The sequence below is a fragment of the Vespa crabro genome, chromosome 15 (assembly GCF_910589235.1).
Source record: "Vespa crabro chromosome 15, iyVesCrab1.2, whole genome shotgun sequence".
Classification (NCBI taxonomy): Eukaryota; Metazoa; Arthropoda; class Insecta; order Hymenoptera; family Vespidae; genus Vespa; species Vespa crabro.
Genome location: NC_060969.1, coordinates 4029996 through 4049995, shown reverse-complemented (window position 1 = coordinate 4049995; position 20000 = coordinate 4029996). Strand labels below are relative to the sequence as shown.

General features: G+C 30.9%; 4 protein-coding genes across 9 annotated transcripts in view; 2 read left to right on the top strand and 2 right to left on the bottom strand.

The window, feature by feature from the left end:
- The window catches only part of LOC124429674 (multifunctional protein ADE2), a 7935-nt gene extending 5313 nt beyond the window's left edge, over positions 1–2622 (top strand). For both annotated transcript variants that reach the window (XM_046975253.1, XM_046975251.1), the window contains 5 exons: positions 1–214; positions 314–657; positions 782–1057; positions 1615–1759; positions 2056–2622. The exon at positions 1–214 is cut by the window's left edge and continues 110 nt beyond it. In XM_046975253.1, coding sequence (XP_046831209.1) covers positions 1–214; positions 314–657; positions 782–1057; positions 1615–1759; positions 2056–2234 — 1158 coding nt within the window. In that variant the 3' untranslated portion in view covers positions 2235–2622. The remainder of the gene's footprint in view (positions 215–313; positions 658–781; positions 1058–1614; positions 1760–2055) is intronic.
- A 171-nt stretch (positions 2623–2793) lies between these two features.
- Positions 2794–4771, bottom strand: LOC124429673 (xaa-Pro aminopeptidase 3). Of its 2 annotated transcripts, none has more exons than XM_046975249.1 (4): positions 4605–4771; positions 3523–4461; positions 3094–3456; positions 2794–3029 (listed from the first exon to the last, which is right to left on the bottom strand). In XM_046975249.1, the coding sequence occupies exons 1-4, from the start codon at positions 4651–4653 to the stop codon at positions 2860–2862; spliced, it is 1521 nt and encodes a 506-aa protein (XP_046831205.1). In that variant the 5' UTR covers positions 4654–4771; the 3' UTR covers positions 2794–2859. The 2 variants fall into 2 exon arrangements, with proteins under 2 accessions (XP_046831205.1, XP_046831206.1); XM_046975250.1 differs by having other exon boundaries at positions 4566–4747.
- A 157-nt stretch (positions 4772–4928) lies between these two features.
- On the top strand, positions 4929–8672 carry LOC124429676 (pupal cuticle protein-like). Of its 4 annotated transcripts, none has more exons than XM_046975257.1 (4): positions 4933–5318; positions 7028–7287; positions 7411–7673; positions 7772–8672. In XM_046975257.1, exons 2-4 carry the CDS (start codon positions 7273–7275, stop codon positions 7986–7988), a joined length of 495 nt encoding a protein of 164 aa, XP_046831213.1. In that variant the 5' UTR covers positions 4933–5318; positions 7028–7272; the 3' UTR covers positions 7989–8672. The 4 variants fall into 4 exon arrangements, with proteins under 4 accessions (XP_046831215.1, XP_046831213.1, XP_046831212.1 ...); XM_046975256.1 differs by lacking the exon at positions 4933–5318 and adding an exon at positions 6041–6957; XM_046975259.1 differs by lacking the exon at positions 7028–7287 and having other exon boundaries at positions 4929–5318.
- Positions 8673–10979: 2307 nt separating this feature from the next.
- Positions 10980–20000, bottom strand: part of LOC124429578 (PHD finger protein rhinoceros-like) — a 10564-nt gene continuing 1543 nt past the window's right edge. Inside the window, exons 3-7 of the mRNA XM_046975030.1 lie at positions 18054–18311; positions 17045–17855; positions 15696–15889; positions 12065–12412; positions 10980–11604 (exon numbers count right to left, since the gene is read on the bottom strand). Coding sequence (XP_046830986.1) covers positions 11287–11604; positions 12065–12412; positions 15696–15889; positions 17045–17855; positions 18054–18311 — 1929 coding nt within the window. The 3' untranslated portion in view covers positions 10980–11286. The remainder of the gene's footprint in view (positions 11605–12064; positions 12413–15695; positions 15890–17044; positions 17856–18053; positions 18312–20000) is intronic.

Sequence of the window (20000 nt, the reverse complement as noted above, 5' to 3'; positions counted from 1 at the left end):
GATGGTGTAAAGTCTCATAAATTAGAAGGAAAAGCTGCTATTAGTACAGCTACAACAGCTAAAGTTTTTCAATTACTGAATCAAGCTGGTATTGATACATCTTTCATTAAGCTTGCTAGTAATACAGCTTTTATAGCAAGAAAATGTAAAATGATACCTATCGAATGGGTTATAAGAAGATTAGCTACCGGTAGTTTCTTAAAAAGACATCCAGGTAGATATTAATTTTTATAAAATTATCTCATTTGTATTTGAAAAAAAAAAAGAAAGGAAAAAAATCATTTGAAAAACAAAAGATATTACTTTTCAATAGGAGTGGAAGAAGGATACAGATTTAATCCACCATTGCAAGAAACATTTTATAAGGATGATACCAATCACGATCCTCAATGGTCAAAAGAACAAATAATTTCTGCCAATTTCAAATTAAATGGAATTACAATTGGCAAAGATGAAGTTGATATTATGCATCATATTGCATTGACTGTTTTTGAAATTCTTGAAAGAGCTTGGGCTACAAGAGATTGCACTCTTATAGATATGAAATTAGAATTTGGTGTAGATGAGCACGATCAAATTGTAGTTTCTGATGTTATTGATAGCGATTCCTGGAGATTATGGCCATCTGGTGATAAGCGATTAATGAAAGATAAGCAAGTAATGACAATCATTTTTCTTATAATCTTAATAAGTATAATGTAAATATTCATAATCTTCTAATTTATATATATATATATATATATATATATATATATATATATATATATATATATTTATACAGGTGTACAGAAATTTAACTTCTGTCACTCAAGCTGATTTGGATACTGTTAAACGCAATTTCGAATGGGTGGCAGATCAATTGGATTATCTCATTCCATCTTCGACATCATTGATTGTTATTTTAATGGGTTCTCCATCCGACGAAGAACATTGCGAAAAAATAGCAAATTATGCAAAGAAATTAGGTTTAATAGTGGAACTTAGAGTGTGCAGTGCACATAAGGGTACTCAAGAAACTTTGCGTATTCTTACTGAATACGAAGGTACTGGAAAAAAGGTATTGAAACATATTATATATATATATATCACTATATCATCAGACTTTAGATCTATTTGCATACGATCGTTCAAACGATAAGACGAAAAAAAATCATTTATAAATCGATATAAATTTTGAATTATTTATATTTTATCATCCTTGTTAATAATTTCGTTTATCGATTAAGGAATTGCTAAATAAAATAAATATTGTTTAATAAGATATTTTTGATTGTAAATCTGTGTGATAAATTTATATGACAATACGTTCTTAATTTATAAAAAAAAAAAAAAAAAAAAAAAAAAAAAAAAACTTTGATGACAAATTGATATTTTTATGAATCGTTCGGAAAATAATTATAATTTGTACAATACTTATAGTAATATTATCATTATCATTACTGTTTTCTAACAGAATGGAATCGTGGATAGTAATAATATATAGATTTGCCATGACCTAAGGCGGTATTAATGGCTTTTGCTCAAGGATAATTTAAAAACATGATAAAAAAAAGATAGTGATTTATGTTCATTGTTTATTTCTTTGATATCAGAAGTTCTTTTTATTTCATATAGGTGGTGTTCATTACTGTAGCAGGGAGAAGTAATGGATTGGGTCCAGTATTGTCTGGAAATACTGTTTTTCCAGTCATTAATAGTCCGCCTTTTAAATCAGGAAAGATTACGAAAGACATATGGTCATCTATAAATGTACCTTCAGGTATGTACATATATTTCTTATTAACTTATAATTTCTATGTTAATTATATATAAACGTTAAAAAAAAGAAAAAAAAAAATATATATATATATATATATATATATATATATATATATATAAATATGTTGTTGACGTACAGAGATTGCGAAATTTTCTTATCAAATCGAGATTATGAAATATGTAAATGTAACTTACTGAATATACTTACTTGCATTAATATATATACAGGGTTAAAAAATATTGTAGGATATGTAATTAATTAATGCTTTCTTTTTTTTCTTTTAATCCTATTTCCAGGAATTGGTTGCACCACTGTTGCATATCCAGAGAGTGCAGCACTTGCTGCAGCTCAAATACATGCACTTCACGATCACATGGTCTGGTCCAAGTTGCGTGTAAATCAGCTTAATAATTTTATTAATTTGAAAAAAGCAGACAAGAAGTTGAGAGGTCTTAGATATATTGAAAACGTTTAAAAATTCCATCTTTTCTTTTTTATTAACGAGATTAAACGATCTTTTTGGATTACTTCTATAAAAAAAATAAAATGTATAAATGCATTTGTATGATTTAGGAAAGAATAATTCCAAATATTTTCATTTAATAATTTTAGTATACAATACAGTATACTTACTGATTTTTTATCTAAAATACTCCATAGAATGTTATTTTTCTATTCTAGCAATTTGTATGCAATAAAATATTCTTGATTTGTTTTTTATTATATATACATGTTCATGTTAGCACTTCTTGCATATATATTATTATTATTACTATTGATGATGTTGTACTGGATACAAGTTTACAATATTCATTTGTTTCCATTTAAACAAATTTTTGAATAAAACTGATGATTTGCATTTATAAATATTATAATAATGTTTAATCCAAATGTTATCAATTTTTATACATATACATATGTGTAATTTATATATATATACATGTAAAATTAAAAATTGATTTTCTATGATATCCTGAGTTATTAGTGAGCATTAATTAAAAAATAAGATGGGTAATGTATCTTCCTCCATTAAATTCTTTTCATAAATTTGTTTATATACTAAGAAATTTTAACAGATTTTATTATAAAGTCGATTTTAATTAAGACTGATTCTCACTTGCAATAGCTTCTATTTCAGTAATTTCTTTTGGACAATTTTTTGATAATACTAAAGGACCACTTTCTTTTATTAAAACGTCATCTTCAATTCTTATTCCTAAGCCATGGAAATTTGATGGTGCCAAGGGATTTTTATGATTAATATATATACCTACAAATATATATCCGTTGAATTGTAATAGAAAAATAGATAATCTTATTATAAGATTACTTACCTGGTTCAATAGTTATAATCATTCCAGATTGTAATGGTACACTGTTAGAAATTTTGGCAGTATCGTGTACATCCATTCCTAAATAATGGCTTACATGATGCGGACAATAACTAAACGCAGCTGATATTAATTTATCTCCGGATAAACTTTTTGGTATTAATCCTATTTCTTGTAATCTTTTTCCCAAAAGTGAACACATGCAGTGAAATAATTGATCTAATGTTGGCATTTCTTTCAACCTTTGCAATAACTCCTTTTGTACATCTAATACTATTTCATATAGAATCCTTTGTTCTGGCAAGAATTTACCATTAATAGGCCATGTTCTTGTAATATCAGATGTATAACCATGATATTGACAACCTATAATAGATATTATATGAAAAATAATGTATCTGAAGAACACAGAATTTTTTTATATTTATGCACCTGCATCCATTAACACCATATCTTCATTCTGGATAATTTGATTATTAGAAATATAATGAATAATATTTGCATTGTTTCCTGCAGCTACAACGGGTGGATAAGCTAAAAATTCTGCACCATTTATACGACATTCATAATCAACTATTGCAAATAGTTGATGTTCATTCATTTTTGGTTTAGAAGCTTGTATAGTTCTTTTTATTGCCATGGAAGCGATATCACAACTCTTTTGCATCAAATTAATTTCACTTTGTGATTTAATTGAACGTATTTTATGAAATAGACTTCTTGGAGAAGTAAACTTTTGATTATTTACTTTTATCAATTCATTTAACTTTGTATGTAGCTGACTCTGTAGGACATTGCTATCATCGTACCAAATTATATTATTTTTATGTTCGTTAATAAAGGAAAAGAAAAATCTTTCAAATTCTGTCACAGGAAGAGCTTTATTAACTCCAAATAAATTGGGTGCAGCCTCTACTCCAGTTCTTGGTCCTTCCCATAATTCCGAATGTTGATCTTTTTGATTCATAAATAAAATAGATGTAACAGTATCTCCTACAGATGTAATTACTAATATTGTATTAGGTTCTTGGCAACCACAGAAATATAAAAAATCTGTGTTCTGACGGAATACATATGGGATTTTTTCTGACATATATACTTTAGAAGATGATGGTATAATTACAAACTGTGATTTAGATTGTTCTATCTTATCAGAATTAAATTTAATATTCTCTATTAATTTTAATCTCCTTTGTTCGAATTCATTACGATGTATACCAGGCATAACCTCTCCATCTTTCAATAAATGAGGATGAGACATAAACGTTGGTTGTCCATATCTTTGACATAAAACTTTTTTAACACTTTCTTGACGTGGTAAATTACTTTGAAATCTTTTCCTAGATACGTTTAAAATATTGTTTTGACAGCCTGAAAAAAAATCATAATCGTTTGATCACAACCGAAAGAATCTGAATATTTCCATGAAAATTATTATACGTTGACATGAAAAATATTTGAAAACAATAATCTACCATCTTTTTCTTTTAATAATATTGGATATTACTTCTCACCAAATTTCACGATTAAACTTTTAATAATTTCTCTCGATGTGCCAAACATTTTTATTTTTTTTTTTATTTTTTTTTATTTTTTTTTTATTTTTTTTTTTTTATTTTATGTGACACATATATCGAACATGAATTTATTTTGTGTACACACGTTCACCGTATAAATGACAAAACTTACAGAATTTACTACTAGGTAGTGTCTCGATCACCTCACGTGAACTTTGCCTTTGTGAATATATAATAATATCTAATATATTTTCTCTGAGATAATAGATATATAAATAATATATAGTTATAATGTTTATTACTTTTGCTATTACGACTTTAGTGTATATATGTGTGTATGCATGTGTGTGCGTTGCGTGTTTTACGAAGTGTGTGTAAAAAGAATCAATTTGAATTATCAAATAAGAAAATATGATTTCTATTATATATTTAATTTCACATTATCGATTAATATAATACCGATAGATTTCTATTGATTTTTTTCTTCTTATATGTTACACGGGACATTACTTTATAATTATAAATAAAAATTAATAAATTAATTTATATATACGATCACGTGATTACGATCACGTGATATACGATCACGTGATATACCACGCATGCGTGTCCAAGTTTATTTCGATCTAACCAATTAGCGTCTTTTTGAATTCACGTGTACTGTTAAGATATCGTAATGAACATTCGTCGTTATTTACACATTAATTACAGGTAATTAGTATATATTTTTTAACACTGAGAATATTGTTTTTTACGTCTATCGCATTGGTGTATTATAAATCTGCTGTGTTGATTTTTTCCTTTTCACGTACAATACATAATTGATGTCATGTAGGTTAGATTAAATAATTTATTTATACCGTAACTTGAAACTTTTTAATATCTCATATGTATATAGATAACAGCTTAAAAGTTTTTTCATTGATTGCAAAAATATTATTTGCCGACGAATTTCTAATTTCTGATAAACAGTAAAACAAGAAACAGTCGAATGTTACAAAATCTTATTATAAGCATATATATATGTGTGTGTGTGTATATATACACGCTGTACTATTCGGCTGAGGTTACGTTTGGAAGTATCAACAAAAACACGTGTGAAGAATCAAAGGAAGATCGAGAGCTCAACCTTGACACGACTTTCCCCACCATTCGTCCTTACTAAAGCATAACAGAGTACGCAGTTTTCATTCATCCAAACAGCTAGCTAGACGTGTTCAGACTTGCTCTTGTCTCGTTAATTCCTATCAGTCTTCTAGTTTCTCACTTATATTATATATAATATTTTATAAATTTGATTTAATCATTTATTAATTCTATTTAATTTCATATTAGATTTTCAATATATATATATATATATATATATATATATATCGAAAGTATGATTTATTTAATCTTACACATTAGGAACAAATCCGAAAAAAGAAAACTGTATTTTACATATTCTCTAAAATTTGATTTGATTTATCGATAATACAGTTTCAATCATCTAAGCAATTATCTTATAAACTCGCCAGATGGCAGCAAGATCGAAATGTTGATAACGAAGGCAGCATTAATGGTAAAAGGAAGATCTGTAATAATTATTTAAATGATAGATGAAACTTTTGATCGTTTTTTATTACACAAAAAAGACAAGAATATTTCAAATGATATTACAAAATTAATATGAGAAAAATTTCCGAATAGTTATCGTTGTTCATACGTAACAAAAGCTGCGATTCGGGTTGTAAGATTTTAATTCTTCTTGAGGAATTTTTTTTCTATTGTAAGGGCAATCCAATTGTTCTTCCATTAGAGAAGCAACAGAAAATAGAAAATAAAAGAAACAAAAAAAAAGAAAGAGAAAATGCTCTCGTTTTCGTACATGATCGGTTACGTATACTCGCGGATCTTGAATTATCAAAGGTTCGCAAAAGGAATCTTTCGTCTATGAAACAATCACGTATATTGGTGGTGAACCACTTTAGTTGACGAATGATTGTCACGCATTGCGATAAAAGTGACAAAACTATTTACGATATTATCGTGTGGGTTGTGAATTCGAAGTATTGTATAAATCAAATGACGCAATTACGATGACATTTTCTTCTTTTTTACCTTTTTTTTTTATTTGGTTCTTTTTTTGTTTTGTTTTCTTTTTTTAAGAAGAAGAAGAAGAAGAAGAAGAAGAATTCTATTACGATAAAAAATCGAAAAATATACGAGATTCATCTTCATCATTCATTATATATCATTCTAAGATATACATAGGTCGATAAATCTTAGATGCATAGATCTATTGAACATGACCCATGAACGTTGTTGGCTGGTATCGTTGGTTCGCATAACTCGCTCACGGAAATGGCGAGTATGTTGTATATTGGCGTGGCGAGGTTACTCTCAGCGATGTCATTGTTAACGCTTGGTAAATGTTACAGGACACGTTGTAGCCTTAAAGAGAGCATTTTCTTGGGTGTGGTTAAGACCCTGTCTTTGTGGTGAGTGTAGTATAAAAAGGTGGGGCATGATCGAGTGCCAATGCAGTCACTACTCCTATAAATTCGACGATCTACGTCAGTGAAACTTGTAATGCAGTTCTCGACTTCGTTTGAATCGGACGTGATAGTTAGAAATCGTTGCTTCTTAGAACGTCATTTTGATTGAGTCCGTACATTGGGGAAAGATGATCCAGTATATCGTGAGTAGATTATATTTAACAATTTTATAGGAAGAGAAACAGGAAAAAGAAAAAAGAAAAATAAAAGAAAAGAAAAAGAGAACAAGTTATTTTCTCTCAAAATTAATTGAAAGATAATTTTAGGTAATATTTTGTGGAATGTTGAGCGTGGTCTTTGGTGCTCCGCAATGGTATGGACCACATCATGCTGGTTATGGTGGTCATGCCGCACCGGCACCACTTGGTCCCGATGGTCGTGTCGTAGATACTCCTGAAGTAGCCCAATTAAAGGCCGCACATTTGTCAGCTTTGGCCGAGGCAAATGCACGTGCACCGAAAGGACTTGGACCTGTATCCGGACCTTATCCATCTCATGCGGCACCTGCTGGTTACGCGCCGCATTATAGGTTCTCTATTAATTATTTAAAAGAACAATTAATTTGATTTTATTTTTAACGAACAACTATCAATTGTCGTTTCATTTATTTCATTATTTTTCTAACAGCGGACCACCAGCACCATTGGGACCCGATGGACGTGTAGTAGACACACCCGAGGTTCAACAAGCTAAATCAGCACATTTCTCTCTTTACAATGCGGAAGCACAACGTGTACCAGCCGGGCCAGCTGATCCAGTTTCATCTGGTGCCTATGATCCATCCTGGAATAATAATGGTGCTTGGAATCAAGGCTCATGGAACAACGGAAACAATTATTATTGAAAGGATCTTTCTTTTTTTCTCTCTCTCTCTCTTTTTCTCATTTCCTGACTTTTTTTTTCTTTCTTTATTTCTTTGATCACGTTCGTTCGACTGCAATCAATTTAAAAAAAGATACTCCGTTCGCGTATCTTTTGAAAATCTACCTCGAGATAATATTCGACTATTTTATCTACCTCGTACCAAGACTAATCTTAAGAAGAAGATGAAGAAGAAATATATATATATATATAGCATATATATATATATGCTCAGTTCGTTCCGACTGGTTTCAAGTATAATTTTCAACTACCTCTTATTATTTATTCGGACGAACGAGTAATATATTTCTTCGATTCATAGATCTCTCTTTCTCTCTCTCTCTTTTTCTGTCTATTTCTTTTGCTTTTTTATTTTATCATTTATATTATATTGTCATATTACATATCGAGCGATCAATTCTATCCAATCTCTTTTATGCGTATGGTGCTATTAAATATATTATATATACATATTTATATATATATATATATACACACTTACACGCACAAAAATATGTATACATAAAAGTGTTATAAATAATCTAGTTATATAAAGAATTTTCAATCCTCATTGTATCAATCGTCATATCAATAATTATGTATCGAACGAGTTCTCATCGCAAGGAAATAATTTTCAAGGTTACTCGAATAATATTGTTTTAAACAAGTTCTTTATTTTTTTTTTTTTTCTTTTCTTTTTTTTTTCACTTGTCTTTATATTGCCTTCTTGTTAACGATTCTATTTGATTAGTTTACGTTCATTGACGTGAACAAAAGTAAGTTCTTTGTGGCAAACGTAAATATGCAACATGTGCGAAGGCCGTTTATTTTATAGATCGTATAAATCGTATTATATAGATCAACAGTGATCCCGGCACGTGCCGATCGATTAACACGCTCCTGACAAGATTTCGATCGAACTGACAATACGGTAGTGCCATTAATGTCATGTTATTTTTTGATTTATCGTTTTTGATTTATCATTGGATAACGAGTACTATCATCGTCGTTGCATACTTTGTTACTATTACCTACGAATAATATGATTTCATGATTTGCTATTTTTTTTTTTCTTCTCCTCTCTCGTTTTATCTTTTCATAATAAGATCACGATATCAATTTTAACGTGCTATCTATTAACGAAGATATTATTTGATTAGAAAAAATTGTTCTTCTATTATCGAAATATATATCACACAATATGCACAGAGTTTTATAATTTATAATTGATAATTTGACAAAAATTATATATTCTCTTTTAATTCTTCATTTATATCTTTTGTTCGTTCGTTTAATATTTTATTTACGAATAAAAATGAACAAGATTGAGATTGTCGTAAAATTTTATCCGATATAATAATATCGTATTGAAAATATAACATTAATATATAATTGTTAATATATAGTTTGACAATGTATAAGAGTTTAGAATTTTTCAAAATACTTTATCCAAGTGTTTGATTTGTTTTTTCTTGATTGTTCTTTTTCTTTTTCTTTTATATATATATATATATATACGAATCAGATTAAACATGCATGTATTAAATGTTAAGTTAAACAATAACTGATAATAATACATATATCGTTGAAGAAATATTTGCGAGTAGTTTGACGCAATCAAAATGTACATATTACATTTAGGTATCTATATATGTACATACGTACGTATTGTATGTACAGTGAGAAGTAACATAAAATTTACGTAGGTTTCGAAAAGGAGTGCAAGCTGTGCCCACTCAATGCGAGTAGAATTACAAGTTTCCAAAGGCCAGAATATCTCGTTGTTACTCGAGAGAGAAAAAAATATCGAGGTAATAGAACTCTAGATATATAGAGGTAATAATAATAAAATATATATATATATATATACATTTATAGATATAGGTGTTGGGGAAGAGTAAATATTATTATATAACACGACGTTATAATATTTTATATTATATGAAATATTATAAAATGTTAGACAATATTTCCATTTTTTTTCTTTTTTCTTGACGTTTGATATTTGTCCAAACCTTTGGCTATTTTATTATATATACAGCCGTTAGAAATATATATATATAAATATATATATATATATATGAATGTGTTTCTTATAGAGAAAATTAATTCTCAGGATTAGAGATTGAAAATGATTCAAAATATTAACGTGTTACAATAATAAAAATTTACGATAAGTAACTATATACAATAGTTTGATAAGCTTTGATTAGGATCATTTGAGTTTTCTGTCGAACTATTGAGACAAAGATAGATGAATAGAGAGAGAGAAAAAGAGAAAAACAGAGAGAGAGAGAGAGAGAGAGAGAGAGAGAAAAGACGACGGAAAAATCAGGTACATAATCGTCTCTATCGAATTAACCATCATTCTCTTCTTTCTTTCTAATTAATATCTATAGAAAAAAAAAAAAAAAAAAAAAAAAAAAAAAAAAAAAAAATTAACAAATAGAAATCTTTTTTATCTTAAACAAACAAAGAAATTTCATTATTTTCAAATAGGCGAAAGCTCGAACAAACACTTCTTTCCTCATAATTTTTATATCTCGAATATGAGATATACAATAAGATACATCGATGTGAATAACAAAAAAAAAAAAAAAAAGAAAAAAAGAAAAATCGATGAACCCCTCTTATGTTTGGACTTTGCGGGATGGGGATTTGAAGGAGGAGGGGCGTACATAAAATAGGACAATCGATCGTCGTCGCGTTTGTTTCATCATGAAAAAAAAAAAAAAAAAAAAGAAAAAAAAAAGAAAAAAAAATATGTACCTTGGACGGAAATTGACGAATGTAAAAATAATAACGTAAATAATTTCGAACGAACAACTAATGGGTGTTACTTCCTAAAAAAAAAAAAAAAAAAAAATAAGAGATCATTTTAAAATTGATATCGCAATAATTTTGTCAATTGAAATAGAAATTCTATAGAGGGTGATTGAAAAGTTCTTGGATCGTTTTAAAAATCGATTAAATCTTTTCAGTTAATTATTCTATTTCTTTAGATTGTTAAATCACAAAGCCTAAGAACTTTCGATCCAATCGTTACTTCGTTATCTTAAATCTAACAAAGAACAAAAAAGAAAAGAGAGAGATAGAGAGAGAGAGATAGAGAGAGAGAGAGAGAGAGAGAGAGAGAGAGAGAGAGAGAGAGAGAGAGAGAGAGAGAGAAAGATAGACAGACAGATATAGGCGGATATAGATAGAAATAGAGATAGAGATGACACATTCTAAATTTAACTAACTTAGTATAGATTATTGGACGCTCTCTACACGTTCGTAATTTAATAATAATTATTTTCGCGACGAGATAGCATTGCAAGCGCGTGGGCTCGTGCTTTCATGTGAGCAGCACGAGCTCTCGCAACTTCCGGAGTGTCGATGACACGTCCATCAGGTCCAATGGGTGCAGGTGGTCCTCGATATCCTACCGGGGATACAGTTGGATAATTAACTCGAACAGGTGCCAGGTATACTAGATTTCTACGGCCATCGTAAACGTCCAATCGGTATTGCGCCGTTGCTGCGGAAGCCGCAGCTGCGGCCAGTCTTGAGGTTGTTCGTGCATGTGCAGCTAAATGTGCAGCTTTTGCCTTAGCCACCTTGTTGTTGTTGTTGTTGTTGTTGTTGTTTTTGTTGTTGTCGTTGGTGATGATTGTTTGTTTTTTTTGTTTGTTTTGTTTTGTTTTGTAATAAACAGAACAATAATTATTGACAATTATTAAATAGTGACGATTATTTCTAATGGGTTTATCGATAATGTCAATTATAATTATTTAATATGAAAGATTGTTTTATCGAAATTCAAGGTCATGCAGGATCGTCAGTGGATAGTACTCTTTTTTTTTTTTTTAAATCAACATACGATACATACAATCGATAACTTCAGGAATTTTTTCTTTCAGAAATGATGACTTTAATTTGTCGATTAGATATACTTTGACGTTACTTTATCGCGCTTGAAAATATTTCGAATAATATGAAAATATTTCGTAATAATAATCTCGTTCTTTGTTTTTGTATTTATTTATTTATTTTTTTTTTTTTTTTAATTTCTTTTACCTCAGGAGTGTCAAGAACACGGCCATCGGGCGATAGCGGAGCAATCGAACGCGTTCTCGTGTTAGTTTTCATTGTCATCGTTGGTGACATCATTGGTGACATAATAGGTGACATCATTGTAGGTCTCACCATCCTCTCGTTATAATCGTTTCTTTCAATTTCTCTTATTCTCGACAAAGCTTCCGCGTGTGCCGCCATGTGTGCGTTACGTGCTCGTAGAACCTCCGCGGTTTCTAATACCCTACCATCTTTCGATAGGGGTGCCGGTGGTCCACGATATTCGTATATGGGTTCCAATATGTACTTAGCCTCGGTGCTCGCCATTACGAGGAGCACAGACAGTACTATCTGGAACAAAAGTCACCCGATCATTCCTAATTATGGTTGCTGCGTCTCGTTCTTGAATGCACTTCACTATGTAATTTTTCCCCGAAAACTTTTAGAAGAAGAAAAAACAAAACAAAAAAAGAAGGACGAATGATAGATAAAAAAAAAAAAAAAGGAAAAAGAAAAATAGAGATGAATGGACGAATAAAAAAAAAAAAATATATATATATATATATAAAGAAAGAAAAGATAGAAGGAAAAGAAACTCCTTAATATATCAGTCCGAATGATCAAAACGTTGAAAAACTTTCTTCTCGACGATATCTTCGTATATATATTTTCCCCTAGGATTTTCGAATTCACTTTTTGTTTTTTGTTTTTGTTTTTTTTTTTGGTTTTTCGTATTTTTTTATTTTTTTATTTTTTTATTTTTTTTTTAAATTTCCGATCACTTACAAGCAATCTCATCTCGTTGTGATGCTGGGACACACCACCGGCAACAAAACGGACGTCTTAGAAGGGAGTGCGCCAAGGCGATCAATCGATCACGCTTTTATAGGATCTTGCGCCACCCTAAGAACATTCCCGCTTGGTCTCTGTTAGCGCTTAGGAAAAACAAAGAAGGTTCCTATTAATATGATCATGTCGATACTGGTTTATATTATTTGACCGTGACCAATTTACAGGATTATTCTGGATTTATAATTTTCTTTTTTTTTTTTTTTTTTTTTTTTTTACACTCGAAACGTAATACTTCTTCGAACATAATCGATTTGTTTTTCTTTTTTTTTTAATGATAAGTAAACGTTTCTCGACTTTTTTTTAATAATATTTTATTGGGGAGCGTAAAACCCCAAAAAAAAAGAAATAAATAAATAAACAAAAATGTCTTATCTATTTTCTATCCCCTTGCTGCATTGATTTGTCTGAGATATAATTAAGAAAGAATAAAAAAAAATCCTTGAACATTACTATTATCATCGTTTGCGGTGCAACGTGGGATATTTGCAACAATGATCCTTGTAAAAACATCCGAGAGATTTGATTCCAACTCGTTGGCTGATAGTAATCCTATCGAAAAATATCTTCGTAGAAAAATTCATAGGCGATCGATCTTGTTTAATATCTTTTTAGATCTTTAATTTAATTCAAAACTTTTTTATTTTTTTTATCACATTCGAAATAAAAGTAAAAATATCATTGAGGAAAATCATTATTATTGATTTTTCTCGATCTTCATTGAAATTAATTCATTTCAATGTCTTCAAGAATTATTTCAAATTAATATGAAATTACAATTATTATGATCGATGGAAAAAAAATTTGTTTGATTGAAAATAAAATTAATTTCAATATTATCAATAATTTTTCTCTCTCTCTCTCTCTTTTTTCTAATTAATTTACATATATATATATATATATATATATATAAATATATAATATTGATTTTATTATTTATATATAATATGATACGACATAATCAATAAATCAAATGATATTAATTAATTAATTATACAAAGTATTTTCTAAGATTGATAAATTCGATCATCGCGATCATGTCAATAGTCGTTTAATTGTCATTTTTTTTATATTGGATCAACATGAGATCCTTTTTTTTTGGCCGTCAAAAGATAAAGATTTTTCTTTTCTTTCTTCTCTTCTTCTTCTTCTTCTTCTTCTTCCCACACGCAATGATGTCAACTTTATCGCACGATGTAAACCGCAAAGTAGCGGTGCAATCAATCGTGCCCCGTTGTAACGAAACTTTTCTTTGTGGTTTATCGAACATGGCCGATTCACGGACGACTAGCTTGGATCATAGATCCACCTTAGGTCCTTTCAAGGTGTTCCTCTTTCTACCACAATTTGTCGATCTCATATAAATCGCAACTCGTTGATTAGAGGAGCCTCTGCGATATTGGAATTAAGAGAAGTTAACCCTTTAACTTTCGAACTTAAGTTTTAATTTATTTTATTGTGTTATAAAGGATCCATAAAGGTGGATATATAAATACTATGACAATGCGATAAAACGAAGTTGACACTTTATTTACTTAAATGAAAGATAGATAGACATATAGATAGACAGATAGATAAATGGAAGTTATTGCGCAAAATTTTTGTTAGAGTTTATCTGTTATAGTGATCAAGATTCCGGACAACAGCTTGTCAGTCAATTCGAAATGATTTAACTGCTATTTGGTTCAATCGGCCGTGAAAATATTTCGAATAGATCGTATTACCATCGATAGGAAATAATTCATTTTGACGTATCAAATGTCAGATATATTTATTTTGTTAATTGTCAATTAATATATATATATATATATATATATATATATATATATATCTCCATTAAAAATCGATGGATGTATGTATTTATCTATCGGGTTTCGTCATTTTTTATTATGACATTTTTCATAAGTAGATAATTAAAAGAGTCTTTGTTATTTTATAAATTATATATATATATATATATTTAATAATAATAATAATAAAAGATAGAAATTACACGTAATCATCGTGTTTATTATCGAATTTACAAAAATTGCATCAGGCTCAAGGTCGTTTCTACGAATATGAAATTTCGTTAGACGTTAAAAAGGAAAGAGTCATGCAGGCGGCCCTGGAATAACGTTCCTATTAACTAGATCGCAAAAATCATTTTTACGAACGTCATAGTATTGAATTCGCTACGATCCACGAGCGAATCGAATGTAGGTTGACCTGTGGTTTATGTGTAAAACTTAAATAAAAAAAAATGTCGATTTTTTAATATCTTACGTCGGTCAAATACATACACGTACGCACGTATGCGTATGTGAATTCTAACGTAGAGGACGTATGATTTACTCGTTGTATTCCGTTTCGATCATTTGATTTTTTTTAATCGTATTTACAAAACTAGTTAATACGAAATAAGAGAGAGAGAGAGAGAGAGAGAGAGAGAGAGAGAGGATTAATTTTTTTTGTAAAAGTCTTCCAACAGTCTTTATTCTATCACATTTCAAAAAGAGTATCGGTAGAATACAAAAAAAAAAAAGAGAAAGAAGAAAAAAGGAAACGAACAAAAGAAGAAAAAAAGAAAGGAACAAATAAATTTGATCGCTTAAAATGAGATTTCGAATGTCCGACGAATAGAATCGTGACTTTTTTTTATGTTTTTTTGTTTTTGTTTTTTTTTTTTTTTTAATGCTTTTTTTTTGCTTTCTTTCCTTCATAGATCTAAATTATTCAGATACGTATTATTTACAAATGATTTGCATATGATAATAATTGTGATCGTGCGTGATCAATAAGATCCTGACACGTACTGCGGCGATTGATAATTATTATGTGATTGATATCCTTGGCCAGGTTGGAAGGATTTAGAAAAAGGTCCTTGCTGTGGCGCGAAGGATTGTGCCGATGATCCACTTGTATAAGAGGGACCAAATTGCGAACCTGCCGAATTGTAATTTATCGGAGATGGTCCATCAGCCTGAGTTTCGGGATAAGCTGCAAAAAAAAAAAAAAGGAAAGAAAAAAAGAAAAGGAAGAAAAAGAAACGTGAAAAATAACATTGAGAATTAGCCAATAGTTTAGACGTTAGAGATATATGAATCTTTTTTTTTTTTTTTTTTTTTTTTTTTTTATATCTAAATAAACGAAACTAAACAGAGACATTATTTTTCATTGATCAAAATTAATAATATTAATAGTATTTATGATTTTCTCATTGTCTCGCGTTTAAAGAGAAATAAAAAGGGGAAGAAAATGTGATCTAATTGAATCGATGATATCACTGGTTAGAAACGCGAACATATATTTATTATTTAATTGCGGTGTTCGACGATCTAACGGTACTGTCAAAGTATCTGACCTTTATTGCAATTAACTATTGAATCGCGAGAGCCTCATATAGATCTCCATCTTATATCCTATTCTTTTGTTATATTTATTATTAATTTCGTTAATGATACTTGACGGATCTTTGAAAATTATCAGTTTTTCAGATTATCCTGTGAAAATTGAAAATTTTCATTTTAACTAAGAAACCGATTATATCGCGGAATATTCGAGCAAAAGTTATTCTATTTATTGTACTATTTTTTAAAAAATAGTACGATGTTCGTGTAAATTATTTATTGTAAATTAATTAACAGGTTGTTAATTGGATTGTTCTTGTTCTTTAAATCCGATCGATTTGGAACTTGACATAAGGAGAGAAAGAGAGATATAAAGAGAAATAGATAGATAGAGATTTACTTGTTAAGAGATCTGAACAATAAGAGATTATCTCGAGCAAAGAACCGGTTTGTTCTCTTGAGTCTTACTTGAATCATTTTTGAACTCGATCGATCCTAAAGAAAGTGAAAACTTTATCATTTATCAAAACTTGCTGATCCAATGTGGCTGTTAAAAAATTTCCAATTACTTTTTTCTTGCTTCTTTTTTTTTCTTTTTCTTTTTCTTTTCTGTCCAAATTCTGAACAACAAATCATCGACAAAATTTGTCTTTTTATTTATCCTAACGTTATTTAATTTTTAATAATGATATCAAGTTCTTTTCGTACGTGATATGATAAATTTGAAAAGAATAGAAATATTTAGGATTGACGATATAGCTTACGTAGGTAAGTTGTCGGTTTGGTTGGTAGAAGCGCGACTCACCTTGACCTTGAGGTCCAGGAAACTTCCTAGCAGCGGCGGCACTGTACTTGTAGGCCCTGGCCTCGGCATCGGCGAGTTCGGCGAGTCTGGCTGCCTTGAGGGCAGCGACCTCGGGCGTATCCAAAACGGTCCCGTCCTCGGCAAGAGGAGCAGGAATGAAAGTAGCTTTTGCAGGTGGACCAAAGTTATTACTCTTTTGATTAATGAAATTTGGCCGTGGTTGTTTTTCGTATTGCGTCGTTTGTTGATAAGTAGGAGAATTAACGGGATGTACAGCAGGATGATTGTATTGAGATTGTAAAGGTGGTAAAGGATTGTTTTGATAAGGAAAGGGTTGTTGTTGTTGTTGTTGCTGTTGGAAAGTTGGTTGAGGTTGTTGATAAGCTGGTTGAGGTTGTTGATAAGCTGGCTGAGGTTGTTGATAAGCTGGTTGAGATTGTTGATAAGCTGCTTGATAATTTTGTTGTCTGTATAAGGGTGGAGACGTTTGTTGAACGTTCGAAGGATAATTATTGTATGATTGCGACAAGGTTGCTCTAGGATTTGAAGAATCGTCGAAGGTTGCCTTTTGATTCTTGCTCTCTTCGACGGCTCTTGCAGCCGCTTTAGCAAATTCGGCAAAGTGTGCAGCCTTAGCTTGTGCTACCTCGGGTGTATCGATAACGTTACCATCTTGTCCAACTGGTGCGGGTGGTGGAAATCTTGTTGGAGATCTTTGGGTTTCTAATTGTGGCTCGCCATAAAATGAGGGTGAATCGGGAGCGATATAACCGGCCCTGGTACTCGCGATCATAGCGATCAGTAAGAGTATCTGAAATGAAGTATCTATCAAGTATGTAACTCGAGTAGTAGTAGATTTCGAGGTGGCACCATCGAGAATGGCTTTCTCGTGAACGTAAACGACCCGAATCTATATATCGATTTAACCTTTCACTTTCCTTTGTTCCTGGGTAGACGGCCATGAGTTGGCTAACGATAGGTCGCTTCTTAAGGCATCGAAAATACTTACCGAGACTTGCATGACGACCTGTTGTAAGTGGTGAGTGGGGGTTGTGAGGAACGGGGTTCTTTCTTCCTTTCTTTTTTTTTCTTCTTCTTCAAAGCGCTGCTGGTTTAACCAGTACTCGCTTGTAATTCTACTACTACTGTTGCTGTTGTTGTTGTTGCTGCTGCTGCTGCTGCTGCCGCTGCCGCTGCTGCTGCTGCTGCTGCTGCTGCTGCTGCTGCTCCTCCTCCTGCTCCTATCACATATACACCTCCTTCGTTCCTCGGTTCACCGTTTTGTGTTCCTGGAGAATGGTCGGACGGTATCATTTATAGCTCGAGATCAACCGCCCCCTCTCGGACAAAAGTAATCTACCTGGAGGGAGTCAAAGGTGATCGGGCTAACCCACCGCTCCTTCCAGGGAACTTTGAATCAGGCGTGAGATGGAAAAAGGGATAGTATTATTACTTGCTTCCTCGATGCACCACCTTTTGCCAACTGCCCTTGACATTTAAATGGAGTTCTTGATCTTTCAATGGAAATTTGATATTTCATTTTATTATACCACGAAGTAAACCCTTTTGTTGTTACTCGATAGAAATTAACGATAAGATTGCAAACACGATATGTAATATAACATTATCATCGTGATCATGATAATCATGATTATTTTCTTTCGTTGAATCATTCCGTTTTTTTCTCTCTGTCTTCTTTTTTGTTTCTTTTCTTTTCATCTCTTTTTTTTTTTTTTTTATTAACACCAAAATGATCTTATTCAATTTGCATTTAGATCAAATTTTGATTACGAACGACGCATCAATTACTTTTTCTTTTTTTTTTTCTCTTTGTACGACCGATTACTAACTTACGAATGAATATTTAACACATTTGATCAATCGAGAAGAATAGAAATTTTGAAAATAATATTTAAATCGTGACCGACCGCGCCCCCTGTCATTGGTCCAGCCATTAGGAACGGTCATTAATTTATTAGCACGACAAGCGTGGATCGTTGCTGCCGCTGTATGTCGGTTCGATCGAAATGATCTATCAATGATAATTGCTTTCCCTTAGACCGGGTATTGTAAGTTGGCACAACCTGTCGACAAATGGTTCTTGACACTGTGAAAAGCCATGGCTACCGTGCCCCTATATCCAATGGCCCGTGACATAGAGCAAATCAAATCGTGTAAGAAATAAAAGAACAGGAAAGTACTTTTACTTGTTTGCTTTCTTGCTTGCTTGCTTGCTTGCTTGGTTGCTTACATTATGACTACGTCACGGAAGATTTTCATTGTCCTATTTAGTTGATATCATCGTGGACTTGTATAATCAAAGCTTAGCTATGAGCTTAATCAATGAGTTATGTCATATCTCGAAACGAATCGTCGTCGTTCTCTCTCTCTCTCTCTCTCTCTCTCTCTCTCTTTCTTTTTTTTTTCTATTCCTTTTTTTCTTCTTTTTTATACGTGATCTTACATCACGTATGAATCGATTGATCGATCGGATTTTTATTCGACGTTGTGAAAGATGAATCATATTTTTCCTTTTGTTTATCCACGAAATTGTATCAAAAGACAAACTTTTACAAATTTAATGTATATTTTTTAATCAAGGACGTAATGCGCGTAACGCTGAAATAGATTTAAGAAAAAAGGATACCTTTCTATGTTATTCCTCTTGTCGTTGTCTTTATTGTGCAATAAGAACTATTGTCAAATAATTTTTGAGATAGTTATTTAAGGTTAAGAGACGATTCGTAATGACAAATGAAATTATTGTTATCAAAGATTTGGAAGAAAAAAAAAAAAAGGAAAAAAGAAATACAATATCATACGATTCGATTATTGAATGAACTAATAACGCTTGTCGTCTGATTAATTTTTTGAAGAGAGAGAAAGAGACAGATAGATAGATAGATAGATAGAGAGAGAGAGAGAAAAGAAATTATTTTACTGCTATTCTATACAA

Bases quoted from the DNA above. Each gene is read 5' to 3' on its own strand.
- LOC124429676 (XM_046975257.1), top strand. The intron at 7,674-7,771 runs GTTCTCTATTAA...TTTTTCTAACAG, and splicing joins GGTTACGCGCCGCATTATAG to CGGACCACCAGCACCATTGG.
- LOC124429673 (XM_046975249.1), bottom strand. From the start codon at position 4,653: ATGTTTGGCACATCGAGAGAAATTATTAAAAGTTTAATCGTGAAATTT. The intron at 4,462-4,604 runs GTGAGAAGTAAT...ATTTTTTTTCAG, and splicing joins AAGTTTAATCGTGAAATTTG to GCTGTCAAAACAATATTTTA. The intron at 3,030-3,093 runs GTAAGTAATCTT...ATATATTTGTAG, and splicing joins GATTATAACTATTGAACCAG to GTATATATATTAATCATAAA.